Below are 20,590 nucleotides of genomic sequence, written 5' to 3'. Positions count from 1 at the left end.
ATCCAAGAAATCTAAAGACAATGAAACTGTTAAGATTATTCCCTACCTTGTTATAGGTTTAACATATGCCACATTGTTTCTCATAAAATATATTTTGAGGGAGTAGGGGGATTGTTTCTCATAAAATATATTTTGAGGGAGTAGGGGGAAGTATCACCAGAGCTACAGATGCTCGGCAGCATTTTCATTTTTTTTTTTTCTTTTAATTCAATGACATTCAAGTGTCATCACATTTAAATAATGGGGACATAGGCACGATTATTGCCTAGCATGTACAGTTTGCATTACGAAAAACGAGTGTGACTTGAGTCCAGAACTCAGTGTCTCAGTTCTGGTTCAAGGCCTCCAGATCTTTTCAGGAAGCAAATACTGTGCAAGTAATTCGAACTCTTTATAGTTGAGCTTTACCTCCTTAAATGAAAGCACACCACAATGCTTTATGCATTAGTATTAGTAAAATAGCTGTATGACAAAAGAGCAGTATACAAAAAGAATAAAGAAGGAGAAAAAAAAAAAAAAGAAAGGATTAATGGCACTGAAGAGTGCAAGGTTAAGCTAAGCAATAGTTATACCTGCTTCAAACCAGCCAAGGAAACTAGAATTTCATCTTCTTTCTCCAGGTGTTCTTGTAATATGACTTCCTGAATATTTCCTGCAACATCAAAATTAAAAAAAGGTAGAGAGAAAATTCCCTGAATAATCTCTAACGTGCTGCCAATTTACTGCTGACTTACGCTCTCAAAACAAAATCCTGTGACCTGCAAACACAATTTCGCACAGAGACCTAGAGGCTGACAACTTTATTAGCTGTGGAGGTGAGGCCAGCCCAAGCCTGGCCCTGCTGCCAGGAGGCCTCCAGCAACGCTGTGCTGCTGTGGGACTTCTCCTGCCCCAGTGTACCAATGGACTCAGGCTGCTGCTGGCCACCCCTAGAAGAAAACATCAGCCTCCGTGGCTAATGGAGTTACGTACTACTTTGAATCTGCAAATGCCTTGGAAAGCACTCAAGAACATTCACAGAAATCTGCAGCAGCTCACAGAAAGGGTTAGGGTAGAAGCACAGCAATCTTCATCTTGATCCTGTGGCCACTGCACATGCTAGAACGCTCCTCTTTCTAAAAAGACAGAAAGTTTTATTCCCTTTCCAATACCTTCTTTTAGGTAAAAGACCCAGGGCCGAGCAAAACATACTTGACAGAAAGAGCAGTGCAGTAGCATCAGTTCAGAAGACTCCTGCCTTCTATACCTCTAGTGCTGGCCTCCAAGGACGCATTTCGATACTCTGGTGTATGGTGTTTGCAGGAGTCAGGGCTGGAGGCTGGCTAACACATCAGAGCTGGAGCTGTGGTGGTCTTCCCTGCGTCAGGGAAATCCCAAGCAATGCTGCAGCCCAAACCAGCCCAGAGAACTATAGCCCTAATAGCTCTGTGGACTCTTAAAAAAACTATGTCAGGTCCTTCTCCAGCCTCCTGGCTCCTGCCTTCCCCCTCTTTAAATCCTCGTGACATATTTACAGAATGAGATGGTATCCGCCAACTGAAAATGACAGCGTACTCTTTCGTGCCACTCCTGTCTTACATACACAGAACCGAGCCCAACCCCCTTAGCGACACTCACTTGGAACAACTCTGCTGCTCATGAATATCTGTATCCCAGTCGCTTCAGAATTAGAGCTTTGTCCCATTCATCCACAGCTGCATTGCATTTGTTTTTAAAAACATTCTACATGTTCAGGGCCTGAACCAGTGAAAAGCCAAAGCTGTTGTCACAGATGATGCTGACAAGGACAAATACAGTGACGCTGCCAACTTTGACACATGATTCAAGCAAAAGTACTGAGCAGTACGGTGTAGGTTTTGTGTTTGCAGAATAAATAGCAGAAGAATGAGGTGTGGAACACTGAACAAGAAGGAAGATTAAAAGCAGAGAGGTGGATTTAAAACCCACATGTAAACACAGAAGTTTGAAATGGAGTGGGGCCAGAAATCAGTAATGGGTATAAATGAAGAATGGAAAGGGCAAAGAGGAGAAAGGATCCAAGCCTAAGCACTAAATGAACCGCTAAAGAAACAATTTGAAAAGTAGAAGGAATAAAAGAGGCTACAGCCACGAAAGGCAATGGATGACAAGAGTCCATGAAAGGTGGTGTGACCAAGGTTGAGCAAGTGGGGGTAAGATAACTCAGCTTTGCATGAGCAGCCTATCTGAACCAGGAGATCCATGTTTACATTATTTAGCACTCATTATTTACCGTATTACAGCAGCAGTGTCTTGCAGCAATGAAGTCAAATGTAGTACAACTGAACAACACCTAGTATAAATTTTACATCAGAAAGACGCTGCATTCTGAAGGCTAGAAATAATATTAAACTAGGTCTTTCTGCAAATATGTAGCACCACGAATTAAGAGAAAGCATAATTAATTTGGCATTTTATTTGCTTTTTTACACTTTACATTCTAAATTGTCTAGTCTCTCAATTTGGTAAATAAAAGATATGAAGATTTACTTATAAAATAATACTTTAGATCCTAATTTCTACTGTTTAACAATGCATTGTTTCCTACTTCTAACAGGTTCAGAACTTGAAACAGCAGAAGTCCAGGGTCTTCATAGGTGGGAAAGCAATGCTTAATCACAGTCTGAATAACTGAATTCAACTGTCTTTTCCATTTCTCAGCATTAGAAAGAAAAGCATTTTTATAATTTGATCCCCACAGACATTAAAACCATACATTAAGGTATGCATACTGACTCTGCAGATGGACCAAGAAAATAATTCAAAAAAACCCTCCAATGTGAAGACTAAATGAGAGAAATCTAAGATATCAGGAAAATAAGAGCAAGAGAACAAAAGCTGAAAGGCATTCCATGTGATGTGTGGAATCTACTATTATTTCTGTTCTTTAGAGATGTTTTATAAGATAGTATTTTAAAAAAATGGACAAGAAACTATCATTGCTACAAAACCCTGTAAGCCAAAAAACTGTAACTATGTTTGAAGAACCAGTACACTGAGAAATTTCTAAGAACTTAGAACGGAACTATGATAGTTAGCTAGCAGTAAAAGTTAGTTAAAAATGTTCACGTCACATATTTACTTTAGCAATATTAATGCTGGATTTTGATACTTGTTTCAGAGGAAAAAAGATTTAGAGAGAAAAGGTTGGAAATACAGCAAAATTTCCTAATACTGAGCTGTTGAATTTCTCACATTTTTCCTTCAATTTGCAGTATTTTTAAAGTACAGCACGACGTGTCTTGGCTATACAGGGTCTATTATTTTTAATCAGTTAAGAACACTAAAATGTGTTTTTGGAAAAATTTACACTTGGAGTTTGCTCTCAGACACAATTGTGGGCTCAAAATTTGGGCTCCACTTAACCTAGAAAAATGCCCCAAGATGCAAATCACTGTAATGAGCCACTCTCCCCCCCAGGAAGGAACAGTGTGACATAAGGCATACATTGGGATGTCTTTCTCTAGTACAATGAAAGAGAATTAAGGTTTCCCTGTAGAATTGGCAATGGATAATTCTTCTTCTTAAACATGCCCTTAAACTGCACATGGCTTCTAATCTACTACCCTCATCCCTTTTGAATACAAAGTTTATTATCTACCAAATAAATTATATGTATGGAACCCAAATTTGTTAAGTGCTCGTTCTTTTTCCCTGCCTAATGAGTAGAGATGAATTAAACAAAAATTCCTTAGAAAACAGGCATACGGGCAATGCGATTTTGCACGAGTGCCTCCCTGATCACATCCTGCTGCTGGGACCACCCTTTGCAACCCACGTGAACTGGAAGCAGAGGTGGGAAGACAAGGGGGGATGGCAAACAACTTGGGGCGTCCCTCCGCAGCTGCACTGCTGTCAACAGCTGTGCCAGGGCTCAGCAGCCCCCACCTGAGGGACTTCCAGCCAAGCCTCTTCCCACTTCTGGGGGGACCTCACAGGGCAGTCAGTTGCTGAGATGAACTGGGAAACTAAAGCTCTCAAGTGCAAACTGAAGCTTTTTATTTTACCCTTCTGTATCTTACAAGATGCCCTTGTAACTATAAATACCTTTAAAAACACCACCTCCGTTAAAAGTGCTAGGAAGCACATTTGATACAATATTGTTCAGCTGAAGGACTGTTACATTAAGCTGAGATGTATCATTTAATTATTCTTCCTTCATAGGAGATGTTACTGTATATTGAGAAGTGCTTTATGCATATAAATGAATTTGCCATATATTGATTATTTCCTTATCTGATGCCCTGTATCAGCACCTCAAAGCTTTATTTTTTTTTCCATAAAATAACAACTAACTTTTAAAAAACACCTGTAGATGTCAATTAGGAACTCAAAACACCTTCCTATGTGTAAAACATGGCAGGATAAATGAATAAACCGATAAAATGAATCAAACAAACTGATTATATGATTTCTAGATTATTCAAAACTGAGTCCAGTTTGATTCTATGCTATAAATACCTTATTGGGATAGCTGTTGTCATTCAAAGGTTAACAAAATCCTACAGTACTTAGAAGACTTAGGCTAAGGTCAAATATTTCTGGCTATCTTTTTTTGGTTTTTTCTTTCATTAAGATTTTGTTCAGCGGATGCCGAATGCCTTTTGCAGAAAAAGAAAATATTTCTGCTTCAATGAAGCTCTTACCAGAAGAAAACAAAAGGTGAATTTTGCAAACTGTCACCTGATGGTCAGCACACTGTTGTGAGATGTAGGAGATCCCAGACAGCTATTACGTGATTCTAGATTTGTTTCAACGTAGTACTTACAAACCTCCAAGTTTCACAAAATGAACTGTCATACCCTGACTGTACTCTTGACTAAGTCTCAGAAATACTGCAGCTGTACAACCAGTTGTTCCCTTCATAAGTCAGCAATGTTTCCCACTATTGTAGCTGCTCTCCAACAAGACTCACAACCCAAGGGATGCCTTTTATGTAATTGTTTAGAATTAATCTTGGGTACTTCTTGTCAAATGAGGACATTCATTTAAGTTTGACAGACACTAGATCAATAAATAAGTAACTACTTCCACAGCGAGACTATGATCAGCTGCCTTGATATATTTTAAAGCTAACTATAACTACAGAGCAGTAACATACAAATGACTGTGTTCTTGTTCTTCTTTTCTACAAAATAATAGAAAAACAATGCATCAAGTAGTGATTTGGCTAGCAACAGTCAAAGCAGCTAAAAATTAAGATGAAATGTATTTTTCATTTCTTGCCCTTACAGTTATTACAAATTGTAGATGAGATCACATGCAAACTCACTGTAGAAGTAGTTTTTAAAAAAAAATCAGGATTTCTATTTCCTCTCCCTAACTTAATTTCTAAAATTTAAACTGAAGACATGCAATCATCCCCTGTACAGAGATGAAAGAGGAAAATAACCTACAGCAGCTCCTAGTAGGAAAATTAGAGAAGGCTTACGCTCTTTGATGACTGAACTGCTACACATTGCATGATGGTTTGCGTAGTCACTGCTGAGTTCCCTTGACAGGGAAAGGGGCTGTTGAAAACTTTCCCCTCCGAATGTGGAAAAGCTGTTTGCCCTGGCCTAATTATTTCAGAGGCTTATTAAGTAAACTAACCTTCACTGAAAAATTTGCATGCAGTCAATACCGATTTTGCAAGAAACCCACCCAGAGCTGGTTAAATGAGTGGGAAAGCCAGCCTGCTGTGGACAAGGACCTCTCAGGCATCCCTTCATGCCCATTCATCTGGAAGACACACCTGCATCCCTTCCCTTCCACCAGAGAAGTCGGAGATAGGTAGAGCTACAGCCCTGCAGGATGAAGGCACAACATGGACCTCATTTTATACTGACACAAAATTAGATGGAGGTGGAGAAAACTTAACTTGGGAATAACTTTAACGTCCTTGTTCTCTTAGGTTCTTTGTTTTCTCCTGTGCAGCTGCCTTTTTGCAGTGCATCCCTCTCCTAATGATTTCTGTTTTTAAGCTGGTCCCTGTGGGGCCTTTCCAGGAAGATGACTCCTGCTGAGAGGAGCTAACTCAAAATAGCTGCAAGCTTTATTATGAACACTGCCTTTCTACTACCAGTTCCTGATCAATGACTTGCGAACCATCAACGGTGCCAGAATCATGTTAAATTGACTTTTTTCATCCTTGCTTTCCACTGCTGAGAAGACAACTCAAACTCTGCCAAAGTACCTTCTCATTGCCAAGGCGGGCAGCAGTAAGGGAAGAACTGAGTGTATTACTTCATCTCCCTGTTTTTCCAAAAAATGGAAAGAAAAAAAATCCCAAGGTTCCCATTGATGTCAAGGCACAGTCAACTCTCGGGACTTATATTCCAGTCCTTTTGTATGATCGTTTTGATGAAAGCAGAGTTTACAGAAAATGCTTACAACATTTTCTGCACAGTATACTAGCGAAAGCAAGGCTGCTTTTTCACTAACATTTGAGGGCTGGAAGGATGGATTGGGAATTTAGCTTCTGATAATCAATTTCTCTCCCTTTTCACAACAAGTACTTCTTTCCAAGCTGACCTGGATCTGATTGAGCAGGAAAACATGCCCCTTCCTTAACACTGGACAGAAAATCTAGAACTTAACAGTGGTTTGGGGCCTTTCTAGAAAGACGACACTGCAACATAGTGATATGGCTGTTTAATAATGCAGCTCAGGATGCTTCCAAATACAGCATTTTCTTTCCAGCATTAAAAATACAAATGAGAGGAGTTAAAATTCCTTCTAAAACAATAGTTTGTGATCTACGTGTTGACGAAGGCAACACCACTGTTGCCTAACTTTCATTTATCTATCTTATTGTGAATGTCAACTTATTGTAACAATTATGCATTATATTAAAAGCATCACTTAGCAACATTTGATAAAGAATTTAAGGATCTTAAAAATCTGAAGTATTAAATTCTTTGTGAAGTATTGCATTCTTTAAAATAGTTTTTTAATATAAATTATATATTTATACAGTATATTCTTCTGATTCATGTGTCATGTGGAGCACCAATACTTTATCCACATTTAATGTGCGGTACTGCTTGTGACATCACAGAAATACATGGTAAAAGGTCACCAACCATCAACTCATAGCAATGCACAGAATTGCAGACATACAGAAAATGAGTCTGGCAGGGTCATGAAGACATTTTGCCTATCCCTTGCTCAAAGACATGACCAACTCTTAACTATGAACTCTAATTTACATATGATAGGCAAATTATACTTAACATATACCTTATGTCCATGTATTTATGGAAATAATGGGAAAATTAACAATTCAGTCATGCCAGAATTTAGCTTCTGCCAAGGTTTTACTCCTCTAAAGTTGACATCAGAAGGGAAACAAACGTCTAGGAGATGCTGGGAAGGAAAGGGCGGATTGTCAGTGGCTATCAGTGGCAGGGAGATGTTCCCCACACAAATAGGAGGAAGCAAGAGGCCAATGGAAGTAAACATTCTGACAGGAATTCACTCAAAGTTGCAGGGAAAGCTTTTAATTAGGTAATGATGGGGTGCATAAGCTTCATTATTCTAATTTTCTCCTTTTTCATCCAGACTACTGGGATGGAAGTATCTGTAGGTGCCTACCACAGCTGTACTTTCAGGATTGGCACAACTGTTGTAGAAAGAAAGTAGCTCTGTATCAGTTGAACGGTGTGTTTTTGTGACCTTAAGAGTTAACCTCAAGGGACAAAAAGATGGTTAAAATTCATGAGGCATGACGAATTACACTTTTATTCTTCCTGCAAATATATATGAAGTGAGACCAGAAGTGAGAGTCTGAAAGTCTTGCTATACAACCAATACTTGTTTCCCAGTAACCATTCCTGTATTCGGTTTAATAAATTTGTTAATATTCTTTATTTATAAGCTGTTTCTATATGCTGTTTTACATCGTTATTCTTAACCAAAGGAGAAATCCCCTTAAGACTCATGGGGCTGTGTTTGATGTGGCTCTTTTAACTTACAGCATTTCTAATCACACTGGGTTTATAAACTATAGATTATTTTATTTGTGTCCCAAGCATAAAAGAACTCATTTAATGCAGTTACTTCCTCAACAAATGCTAAAGGATTTCATTTCAACCCATGGCAGCAGAAGAGTGTCCATTTCATTCTGTCCTTACAAAAGTGTTGTAACCTTTCATCTCATCACATGATACATACAACAAGAACTCAGTACTATCTTGCATACATTTAACAAGCACTGCATCCAGATCTATACTGGAAAATATATCAGCCCCTAAATAATGAGCAATTAAGTCACTAAGTCAACTCTATCCTCTCCCTCCCCCACTGCAAATGATCATTATAATGAAATGCACCCTTGTAACAACTGCATCAACCGTTAAAAGAGGGATGGATGAAGTCAGTCTAATTAAGCCTTTAAAGGTGCTATTTCACCCAGCAACTAAAATTATACTAGCAACTACATCCTGTAAGTCTTTATTCCTCTGTTTTTATATTTTTCCCTCCTTGCTCATGGTGTCTGCAATAACCACAGTGAAAAGGTGGCTCTGAACTGTGGTTAATAAGTCTTCCAAATAATATTTATCTGGGAGATGTCAGGCAGCGTTAAGTATAAGTGAATCTTACAACTGCCAGCATTGCCCGATGGCTGTGGCAGGGACATGTCCTGTGATCCCATCCAAAGAGCTCTCAAAAGAGTGGCTTTCATTTTTTGTTATTTATGTACAGTTATTTACAGGTTACCTATGAAAGCCAAGAGCCGACACGTCATTCCAGTGGCAGAATGCTGGTGGTGTTTAGAAGCATGGGGGATGAAAACTTCACCTTTCCACATCCCTTCCATAATACACACTGAAGGGGCAGAGAGGTACTGGAATATTGGTGAAGGACATAGCAACATATTACAGATAACAGATGTCACAGCAGAAAACGCACCGTAAGGACAACGTGACCAGCCCTGTATGGGTAGCTCAGAGGATTTATTTGCTTTGGCTTAGTGGAACCAGCATGCTTAAGCATAAACTTACTAGATGTAGGGCAGAGCTGAGAGGTTTTTGTGACATTGCCTCCAAGACAAGAAGTGATTTAAAAACTTGGATATTGAGCAACGTATTTCTGAGACCCACCTGATTGTCTCTCTAGCAGCTGGCTCAATTTTAGCAGTATCAGTATGACGATGAAGTTAATAAAACTAGGCAGACTTATGTTTCTTCTATATAATTGGGTACCTTTGGACATATTTCTAGGGTGTTGTGCAGAAGCCTGTGAGCTAACTCTTTACAGAGCTGGTTATGAGTCCACAGGGCTTATTAGCTGAGGCTCTGTGATGTGAGAAAGTAACTAAATTGCTTCTGAACCTCAGCTAGCTGGGAAAGCAACCTTCTGCATTTACATAGTGCTGCCCTTAAGCAAAAGCAAGTGTGGAATGACCTTAGTTTCTCTACTTTCATAACCTGGTAAATTGCCCATCAAAAAAGAATAGTTTCTATATAAAGATCTCCACATCCAAGTTAATACTGAACCAATGTTCCTTTAAATTGCCTCTCATGAAAAGGACTTCCTGTACTACATGTGTAATTATTTGGTAAACTTTCACACACTTGGAGGTCTGAAACTATGTCTCTGTTGGAAACAAATGGTAGGTTCTTCTGTCTTGGAGAACAGTGATGGATTTGTTCCTGCCTATTATAAACAGATGACATTTTAAAATTCAGCACTTTTCCCTCTGGAACAGAATTGGCAAGCTCATAAACATCCTTCACAATCTCTTATACTATTACTTGCCTATGGAGGACTGATACTTCTCCAGGGTTTTAATTTACTTTTTATTAGGAGGCTGTGCTTTAGTCCTGGGCCAGTGCCTACATCGTCCAAACCCTAAAGATACTAGAACAGCAGACGGTGTCAGATGGCAGTGTCATTAACTGGTGCTGCTTGAACTGCTGTTTGACAGCATGGTGTTGGCTTGAGTCTGGGACAGAATGAAACTTTGCTCTTTCAGACCCTCCAGAATCTGATTTCATGTTGAACTAACACCTCAAACTCAGTTCCATGTCAAATGTGAAGGACAAGCGAGGAACCTTCCAGCAGATGCTGTGGGGCCCTCTGAGTGATGCTTGGGTGCATATCTCTTAGACAAATTATTCATGATCTGTTCTAAGACATCAGACAGAGGTCATATTTACCAGGGAAAATCTTCTGAATGCACTTGCTAGCTTGATGCTTTTCTTTCCACATAGTGAAAGAAAGGAGGAAAAAATCAAAATTCTTCAAAAAGTAAATAACAAAATTCTTCAGAAAGTAAATAACATTATGACAGGTTATAACATTGTAATACTTCAGTGGTATATTACGGCTTTTTGCATCATTGAGCCTTGAGGTGTTTATACGCACTAACAGAAAAGCACCTCACAGAAAGAAAAATGCTGGAGAACATTACCATATTACGGAACGCACCAGGACAACATTACTTCCTGAAAGAGATTAGTGTATGTGAAAAAGTAAAACGAAGAAAATGTATCTGTGGTGATTCTGGAGCAGAAACAGCTATGGCAACTACACTTATTCACTATCAGCTGAGTAATGCTCCGCATTTATATTGCAAACAATGCTGCAGAACAGACTTAACTGGAAAAACTGAACACAGGACCATTTTATTTTATTTTTAAGCTATGACAAGCTTGTGAAAAAGACTGGGAACAGAATTAAAATCTGCTTTCCTGTCTGGCCATTTTACATATAAAAATTTCAGCATTTGTCCTTGGAGGCACTAAAAGGCATTCCACCTTAGCAGTTCTTCAGTGGTTAAGGGAGAGGGGAAAGAAAAGTAAATCTCTTTCTAATGCACAGCCCTAAGAAGGAGACAAAGATCAGAGAATGACTTTCCTCCATTTTAATAATCAAAAAACCCGTTTCTAATTTCTACACATAGTGCTAAGTAGTAATATTTCAGAACCATCATTCATTCCCATGGTAACATCCCCTGATATTACAAGCAGTTAATTATGTTGTTGCCATGTGGTACACTGTGTAGTTTATTTATGGAAGGAGATAAACATTTAATGAAAGCATCTTGGAATATATGAACAGAATAAAAACTGCCGCTCTTTCCCTCTGGTCTTTCCTCATGCTCTATGCAAAGGAAATGCAGTCTTAGCAGATATCTACTGAAACCTACAGAAATACAATGCTGTTGGTAAAGAAATGTAATATCATTATCGGGCCCAAATAATGTTTTAAATTAACAAAACTATTTTCTTAAAAGACATCATATAAAACCATACTTGATAATAGTTGAATTTGATATAAACAGATTATAAATTACGAGGGATACAAAACAGAATACATGACTTTGTGGTCACTTTGACAATTTCTCAGCTACAACACATGTCATCTCTGTCAGGAAGTAACTGCACCTGACCGTCATCAGGATCTCCCTCGTAAGGGAAAGAACCTGAGAGAAGACAGCCAAAAAATTCTGAATTATCTCACTGGAAACCGCAGAAAGAACATTCCATAATGGTTTGACATTCTGATTTACAGTGCCAATTAAATAATTCTGTGGTAATGCTCACTGGATATGCATTTTTATAAGCTCGAATTAATATTGTTTTGTTAAAAAATGACCTGCAAATATAATGCACTCCATACAGGAAAAAGACTCTTGGTTGAGTAATAGTCTAAAAAAAGCTGTTTAAAATGTCAGTCTAAAAAACTGTGGGTTTTTTAAAAATAAGAACCTTAAACTTCATAAAATTCAAAAGGCAGGCCTTAGACTAAAAAACTGACTTACTGATAATTCTTTAAAATGTTGCCTAACTCTGTTAAAGGAATTAGTTCTGGAAGGCTCCTTGAATTTTATATATCCATATGTTTTTATCAATAATTTAGACAACTATTTAATGTATGATGGCTAAGTCTGCAGTAAGAGTGGTAGGAGAAGGCAGTACATTGCAGAGTTACCTAAATTATTCAGCTAAAAAGCCAAATGACAAGAAGTGAATTTTAATATAATCAAATGCAAGTAACATAAATATGGAAACAAACATTTCCTGATTTTACCTACAGCATAAAATCCTCTGTTTAGAAAGCTGTGATTCATCAAATTTTAAAAGTCATAGTGGATTGTCACTTTAACCTATCACTGTATCAAGGAACACTAATGTGATGCTGCGTTAAAAATGTTTAAAAAGAGGAACTCCACATAAAAGTAGAGAGATGACCTTCCCTTTGCTATATAACGACTTTGCTGTGTCCAGTGCTGCTACAGCATATCCTGATCTGACTAACCCACTTCAAAAGGCATAAGAAAACCCTGAAGAATTCAAAGGAAGACCACAAAAATGCTTGGGTCTAAACAGCAACCCATATAAAATGAATTTTAAAGTGTACCGCCTAGCAGTGTTGAGAGATTACACTGTGTATAGGTAAGTTAAATGAGGATTTTCAACCTTGGTATGAAGAATGCTACAAGAGCCAAAAGCTGGGTGATGAAGTCAGAAAAATTCAGCCTCACAGGATAAAGTAATATCCTTGAAGTTAATGTCCTGACAGGTTACAAGAGGAGCGATACCATCTGCTCTGTGGTCTCTGAAATGAAGCAATTTTCACGGGTAAGAGAACCTGGGGGAGAATCAGACCAGGTGCAGTAGCAGCCTCTGCTAACTTGCCCCTTAACCCAGAAATGACCAGATATGCTCTGAGTTTTATTTTGCTGCCATTCCCCGCAGCCCCAGGCAGTGGGTGGACACTGGAGATCACGCTCAGAGGGTGTTCTGTGATGCTATAGAGAATCTGTTTTCTGGGACAGCCTGCTGGCTTGTGCTGCTCAGATCACCAGGATGAAGGTGATGGACAGATTTCAGGTTAGAAGGGACTTTGCACAGATCAGACCAGCAGGAATCCTGGTGGTTTTTTTCCTGCTTTGGATCATCTGCTGGCTGATTTGGGGATACCCTACCTCATCAGTTTGCTACAAGCGCAGAAGCTGTGAAGGTTGGTGGTATCTCAGTCTGTCTTGTGCTCTGTTTGTCATGCATAACTGTTAATTTCTGTAGGATTTAAATGCATTGGTGTAACCCAAATTTACCAAGTTAATAGCCCATGTTGTTGACAAGACATGTAGGAATATCGTGAGGAGTAGGGCTTAGAAGAAACTAGACTGGAAGGCTCTGAGAGCACTGCAGGGGTGCCACGATGTACCCAGTGAAGCCCCACAGGCAAAGCTGTATAAGGGGATGGCTTTCCCTGTCCTGGGAGGGTAACAAAAAAAAAAAAAAAAAGGGATGTTATTACAAATCTTTTGCTTTTATTTCATGGACCCAGTGTTAAAAGGCAGACTACTTCACGTATCTTTGTCTGGGTTTATTCTGATCTCTAGTCCAGAGCCATAGCTGGTGAGATGCTCATGCTTGTGCTTGAACTGCTACCCCCGCTAAGCACTCCTTGTCTTCTTTCCTAACAGAAAGAAACTTCAGCTTTTCTTCTTGACACAGTAATCTTTTCCCCATCATTTCAGCAGCTTATAATTTATATCCTTTGCTTGCTTCTAGTCTCATCATTGCTCACATACCCTCACAGAAGCAATATATCAGACTAAATCTGTTGGGGTTAGAGGTCTATGCTTGGCTTTTGAAGGCTGCAATTCCAAACTTTCAAATAACACAGTATTTACAGTTTTTCCTAGGTTCGTATCAGTGGCTACTAAAACACTCGCATAAAAGAAAATGAAAATACAAGTATAATATGGCTTTCACATCTGATCTTTTTGACCTGGTAAACTTAGGTATCCATATACTTAATTCTACCCACTGAAATATTCAAGTTTAATTTATTTTGCTTAGATGTTGCAGGCTATAAATAAAACTTAAAATTATTGCAGCTGTGCCCTGATTTCTTAACAGCGCTTTTTCACATAACTAAATATACTAACTTTTAGAGTTCAGTTCAACACAGTTTAAAAATGCTGCTTTTGTCAAAGCATAGCTAAGCATATTTACACCTGAATTGACTGAAGCTTTTTATTTACTTTCTCTGATTTGTCTTGGCAATATGTAAGTTGAATTTTAGACTGGAGTCTATGCTGATTCTGTTCCCAATGTATTGACTTCTATCTTACTGTATTTCTCCTGGTCTGGGCAAATATTCCAAACCATCCAGCCTACTGTAACATGTTTTTACATCCTGAAGGTGATCACAGATTGTAAAGACGCTACAATTAATGAAAGCATATGAATTTTATACAACTATCACTGCACGCATCAGGTATCATTCTGGGACTGTTGAACTGCAAACGGCCTTAAGAAGTGTAAAGGTCATATGCTGTGAGGTCCAGCGTGTCTCTTACAATACAAGACATCTTAGGAACAGAGAAAGAGCATCTGTGCCAAAATGCCTCTACTTTTTTTTTAGCATAATCAAGTGGCTACCATACTCCCAAGTTTCAAAGTGGAAGCATCTGATAGAACAACTGGATGCATCAATTCAGTCTTCTTCATGGCTTATAAAATAATATGCACTATACTACATAAACGTTATTTTAGTTCTAATACAAACACGAAAAGAGCCTTGGCAAAGATTTGTAGCTTAATACGGGGTACTGCACTTACCAAGATGTGTATTCATCATCTTTGCACAATATTTGCACATGGCTTCCAGGTCATTTAGTTGTCCTTGTAGAAATGAAATTTGGGCCTCCAGTTCCTCCTCCTACAATTAAGAGATTATTAGCATTAAAGAGCTCCAACTTTCTACAATACACAGTAAAAGTGGCAAGCTAACCTTTGAAATGCTTAGACATCTTCTAATTTTTCCTATTCCTTTGTTCTTGAGAAATTTTTGGAAATAAAAGACAATCACCTTCCAACTGTAATTATTATAATTATTATATTATAATAAAATTATTATAATATAATAAAAAATAATTTTAAATTATTTTGCCATTTCATGGAAATAGGGTTTGGTTTTAATGTTTCAGTGTTTATTAATACGACTCTTTTTTCTTCTAGAGTCAAATAAAAATCTGTCTACCCTGACCCAAGAAAAGTTAACAATCCATATTTCTTTTACAGAGCAGATGCTTGGTTTTGCTTGTGCAAACACAATACCACAGCGATAGCTGAAAAAACTCAGCAAATGAAAAAAAAAAATTATCATTTCTGGAAGAGTAATTTCCACAGCAATCCCTTTGAAACCTCAGAAAAATTCTTTTTTTTTTTTTTAAATTTCAAGTCAAGTATTTCATGAGACTTAATACCATACCTCAAGGATGTATTACTGCTATATATTTTGGCATATTTATTTTTGCAACACATCATGCTCTATCTACAAAAAATCTCCACTTCTATGCTCAGCCAACTGGACTTCCACCCAATGTCTTATGTAACACTTAAGCAAAGCCTATCTTCAACTCACATAGTATAAAGCAGTTACACTAAATTTATCAAGTTATGTTTAAAAAAATGCATCAACTGTAATTTACAATATGATTTTTTTTCAAAGAAGATTCTTGATTTTAAGGCCCTGGAGAAGCGTTATGATCTAGCCGTCATGCTCTGCCTAAGCAATGGGAACTGCTTCAGGTAAGGATTCCTCTTTCATCTCCTTTGTTTGCCAGTTTACAAATGTATCCAGTCTGGACTTTGAAGGCCATACTGCAGGGAAAGTTCACCGCTCCTTTGGAAAAATTCCTTTAAAGCTTAGTCTCAAACAGTATTAGGCAGTTTTTTGTTTAAGTATGCAACTGAATTCAAGATATCCAAATGAAGGCAAAGTAACTTTTTAATATCCTCTTTCTCTTAGGAGTTTTGCAGTTCTATCATATCTTGTTTGATGGAGATTGTTGAACATTAGAGTGTGAATTACATTTCAAATGAAAAAAATCCGAAACTGATCAGCAACAATATAGTGAATGACTAAATCTTGATGTAAAGATACAAGTAATCTTAATCTCCATCAGAATCTGAGTCGGAGCCAAGAAAAGGAAACTTTGCAGTAATACAGCATATATGGAAAAGAAATTGATAAATAAAAAGAAATTCAACAGTAGCATTTTTCAAGATCTAGCAGCATCACTTTTTCCCTACACTTTTTCCTCACACTTAGAATCTACAGACACTAAACATTTTTTTTGCCATTTCTTATATTAATATACTTACACCTTATTTTACTCAGCCTTACACTTTGACCACTTAAGCCTCGAGGGGATTGATTTTATATGGCCAATTTATAGCTGCTGAAAGAGTAATCTCATTCAAATTCTGCAGTTCTGTCACGGCCTATACAAGTGTATCTGCACTGATGTTTTTATTGAAGCAATGTTCCTGCAGAAGGACTCTTCCTAATACATACAGCTAATGACTGCAAGAAATAATCTACCATAAATTTTGAATTGCCATTGCACGCAAGTGCAGCTGTAAGATAGGGAAAGGTGACAACATTTGAGTATTTTACTATAAAATAACGTAATCAAATTCTAAAATCATTATACAAAATTGAAACCCAGTTTATCTCCTACAAGTGAATAAGAAAATCTAACTTTGGTAATAAATATTTCCGTATTTCCCAAACTATTTTTTCTTCTTCATGGATGAGAACTGCAGTAAATTTATCTTAAAATGCTTTTGGACAGTTCTACACACTTGAGGAGATTCTGAAACTAAGCTCAGTCCCTCCTCATTTGGCAAGCGAGACCAGTGCTGAGTAAACTACGTCCACCATTCTTTCGACTCATTAGGATGCCGTGTGGGGAGCAGAAACATTCAGCAGACCCAGCACTCACGAAGGATGGGAACTCACAGACAGTGCAAGAGGTTTCTTGCCAAGTGGGAAACCTTGTGAACCTGTGTTCTCACACGTGAACACACGTGGAGTTCCTGACTTATCTGGCACTCTCAGGAAGGGCACCGAGGAGTGCTGCCAGCGGGATGTGCAAAGAAGCAAGATGGTTAACTTGGCACTTGACACATGAGAGACCCAGACGTGCTGTTGCATAAGAAGACAACACCCAAATGGTGGTGACTTGCTACAAGACATGACCCCCGTCCCTGCTGTCACCAGCAGTGCTGTGGCAACCTCTGTGCAGGTGGACCCCTGAGGGTGACCTCCCGGAGGCATGTTTGCTCTGCTGTAGTTGCTGCAGCTGCAGGAGGGGAGCTGCAAGAAGAGGCAAGTGTGTTTTATTGCACTGGGGTGACAAACAGGTGCTTGATAGGACCTTTCAAGGTGTAAAAGCTTACGCGACAGACAGGGAAGGTGCAAGTGAGGCACGTGCAGTGGGAAGACACGCATTCCTAAGAAGGTGGAAACTGAAAGCTTGTGACTTCTGGCGGAAGGGCTGCCCAGTGGTGCAGAGTCCAGGCAGCAGAGGGGAAGAACAAGCTCCCTCAGAAGAAGAATCCAGGTTGGACACCATATCAGAGCACTACCGAAGAAAGTGATGTGTGACAGTGAGTGACTGGTGACTCTCTTCCAGGGAGATTCATTAACTGTGGAGGTTTCTTGCTTGCATGGAACCTCAGTTTGTGGTGTTGCTGACAGACTGTTTGGGGTCACCCAGTGTTCTCACTTTTCTTCTGCTTATTCATGTATACACTAATGGCATAGTGATGTGAAACCATTTCAGTTCAAAAGTAACTGTAGGGCTCCTGGGCAAGGGTGAAGGGGACAGGAACGCCAGTGGCGTTTCTCTTTAATCCTATGGCAAAAGGGAGAAGCCTGGATAGCAGCAGATGGATCCAGTAGACGACATATGGCTACATATTTGGTGGCACTAGCTGGGCTTCAACTGTTTTGCTTCTGGCACCCAATTTGATGAGGAGACAACTTAAGAGAACAGATCTACCTAGCAAAGAGAGGGAAGAACATCTTTGTGAACAGACCGGCTAATCTAGTGGGGAGGACTTTGTCTGTCATAGAACAGGGACCTAACCCAGAAAAACATGAGAAAGCATAGGGACAAGGTATGCAGGAGGTCCGCTTGGCTGAGTAAGGAGCTTCTTAATGTACTAAAATGGGAAAAGCACATACGGAGATGGAAATGGTGGAAATGGAGAGCACATATAGGCAATGACAGGAAACAAAAGACAAGCACACAATCACTGTTTGAGAACAGGAACGGAACTAGGAAGGACAAAACCCAGCTGGAGCTAAAATTAATGGGGGACTTATTAAAGGGTAACAAGAAGGAATTTTACAAGTACAAGAGCAGCAAAAAGAGGTTCAAAGAAAATGTAGGTCTGTTGCTTACTAGGGGAGATAACGACAGATGAAAAGGCTGCAACACTCAATACCTTTTTTGCCTCTCGCTTTTTAGGCCAATTCTGCTCCAAGACCTCTGGATGTACAGTTTGGGAAGGAAAGAGGTGGCTAAGAGTGGGGTGGGTAATAGGTTGGTGAATACCTGAAGAAGCAGTATGTGTTCAAATACATGGGGCCACATGGGATACAACCACAGGCACTGAAAAGGCTGACTATGTGATTGCAACCCCACTGGCTATCATTCGTGACAAAACACTGACACTACAGGACATCCATGATGACTGGAGAAAGGTTAATTCTACCTCCATATTAAAGAAAAGTGAGGATGATCTAAGAAACTATACAACGGTTGGCTTCACTTTAGTCCTTGGAAAAATCATGAGGCACATCCTCTTGGAATCAATTTCCAACACGTAAAGGACAAGACAAGAACTGAGAAAAGTCAACAAGGATTTACCAAGAGCAAATAATGCTTGACCAATCTAATTGCCTGCTATGATGGAATGACTGGCCATGCAGATGAAGGAAGAGGAGTGAATGCAATGTATTTTCACTTTAGTTAGGCTTTTGTCACTTATTTCCAACAGTATCATCATTTATAACATGACAAAGTGTGGGCTGAATGAAGGATTGTAGGTGGGCTTAAAACTGGTCAGACCCCCAAGCTCAAAGAGTAGAGTCAATGGCTTGATGTCCAGTTGCTGGCTGGAAATGAGTACAGTAAGCAATGGACTGCTAATGAAGATACTGTTCAGTATCTTCATCAACAGCCCATATGAGGAGACAGAATTTCAAATGATGCAAATCAGGCTGCTGTGCTGATTGGTAGAACTTCAATTCAGAAACATCATGAGACACTGGAAGCCTAGGCAAAAGAAACCTTTTTAAGGTTTCTGTTTTAGAAACTTCAGTAAGTGCAAAATTCGGCACACGAGCAGAAACCCCCCAATGCACCAGTGCAGACAGGGAAGGAACTTGCTATGTTTCAGGCTTGCTGAAAAGGATCCGGAGGCTACAGTGGCTGCTGAGTTGTTTATAAATTAATAAAGTTCTCTTATCACAAATAATGTAAACAGTGCACTGGGCTACATTAGGAGGAATGTGGTCAGCAGATCCAGGAAAGTCATCACCTGCCTTTACTTAGTGCTTGTGAGCTCTCACCTTGAATAATGTTTTGGTCAAGAAGGATGCTGAGAAACTGGGAAGGGTCCAGTGCAGGTTACTATTATGATTACAAATCTAGAGGACAGCCTGAGAGAGCTGGGTTTGTTTATTTTAGTAAAGAGGAGCCTAAGGGGCGTCTGCCAGGAGCCTGCAAGTACATGGAACTACAAAGATGATGTAACAAAACTCTTCCCAGCAGTGGCAGATGATACAGAAAGGACCATGGCCCAAAATCATTCCTTGGAAGGTTCAAATTGGTCATTAGGAAAATGTTCTTCGTCAGAAGAGCAGTGCAGCATTTGAAGAGGTTGCTCATAGAAGTGGCAGAGTTTCTATTCGAAGTCACTGACCTGATCCAATGTTAGTGATTGTCCTGCTCCAAGTAGCAGCTTGAGCAGAGGTCTCTTCTAATCACCGTTTCTAAGACCAGTCTTTTCACATTAACTTTCTAAAATTGTTCCGCAAATTATGAATTTTTTAATGTTTTGTAAAGGTAAGCAACAAAATCACAAAGCCCCTCAGAAAAAAAAGGACCTTTTTTTTTCAGTATTCTAAAATTCTTTAGCAGTAATAGATGAAACAACTGATTTACAGCCAGCATTGTGCAGATGCTCTCAATTTCTGTCCAGACAATAATCACTGCGCTTTTCTTAAGTGCCAACTTTTGTGTTTCACTGCACTGAGAAAGTGAGTACCCTGGATACCATTTTTATTTTGCGTACAAACAGCAGTGCTGATTTGCTCTCTTTTATGCATGAACAGAGACTTATAAATCCTCTATTAAAAAAAAAAACAACAAACGGCCAAATGTAAGTCAAGAGAAAAACAGTATGGTCTATGCTTGCTTCCTTGAGAAACTGACCTTTCAGCTGATCTGACGTGCACAGTACCAGAAACACGTGAACAGTGATTTAGACTCATTCAGCCAGATTTCAAAGGTTAACCAGCTGACCGCAAAATAAAAATCAATCATTTAAATAACTAACCAAAATAAAAAAATCAACATCAACTTACCGAAGAACATGTTCTATAAAGCATATAAGCTCAATATTTTCTAATATTGGGAGTTGCATTATGCAAAAGAAAACCAAACCAAGCAGCAAATCAAACAATGGAATCACTGCATCAGACATGGGAGACCAACATCTGCAAATTTAATGATGCAGTCTTGCAGAAAAACAATTCAATAATACTT

The 20,590-nt window shown here is 39.0% G+C and overlaps 1 protein-coding gene across 4 annotated transcripts in view; it reads right to left on the bottom strand.

The window, feature by feature from the left end:
• TBC1D5 (TBC1 domain family member 5) overlaps positions 1–20,590 on the bottom strand; it is a 326,021-nt gene that overhangs the window by 10,184 nt on the left and 295,247 nt on the right. For all 4 annotated transcript variants that reach the window (XM_055709546.1, XM_055709545.1, XM_055709547.1 and 1 more), the window contains 2 exons: positions 14,583–14,682; positions 573–652 (listed from right to left, as the gene is read on the bottom strand). In XM_055709546.1, the coding sequence (XP_055565521.1) occupies positions 573–652; positions 14,583–14,682 (180 nt within the window). The remainder of the gene's footprint in view (positions 1–572; positions 653–14,582; positions 14,683–20,590) is intronic.

This window comes from Falco cherrug, chromosome 4 (assembly GCF_023634085.1).
Source record: "Falco cherrug isolate bFalChe1 chromosome 4, bFalChe1.pri, whole genome shotgun sequence".
Taxonomy (NCBI): domain Eukaryota; kingdom Metazoa; phylum Chordata; class Aves; order Falconiformes; family Falconidae; genus Falco; species Falco cherrug.
This window is presented reverse-complemented; position numbering and strand designations above follow the sequence as displayed.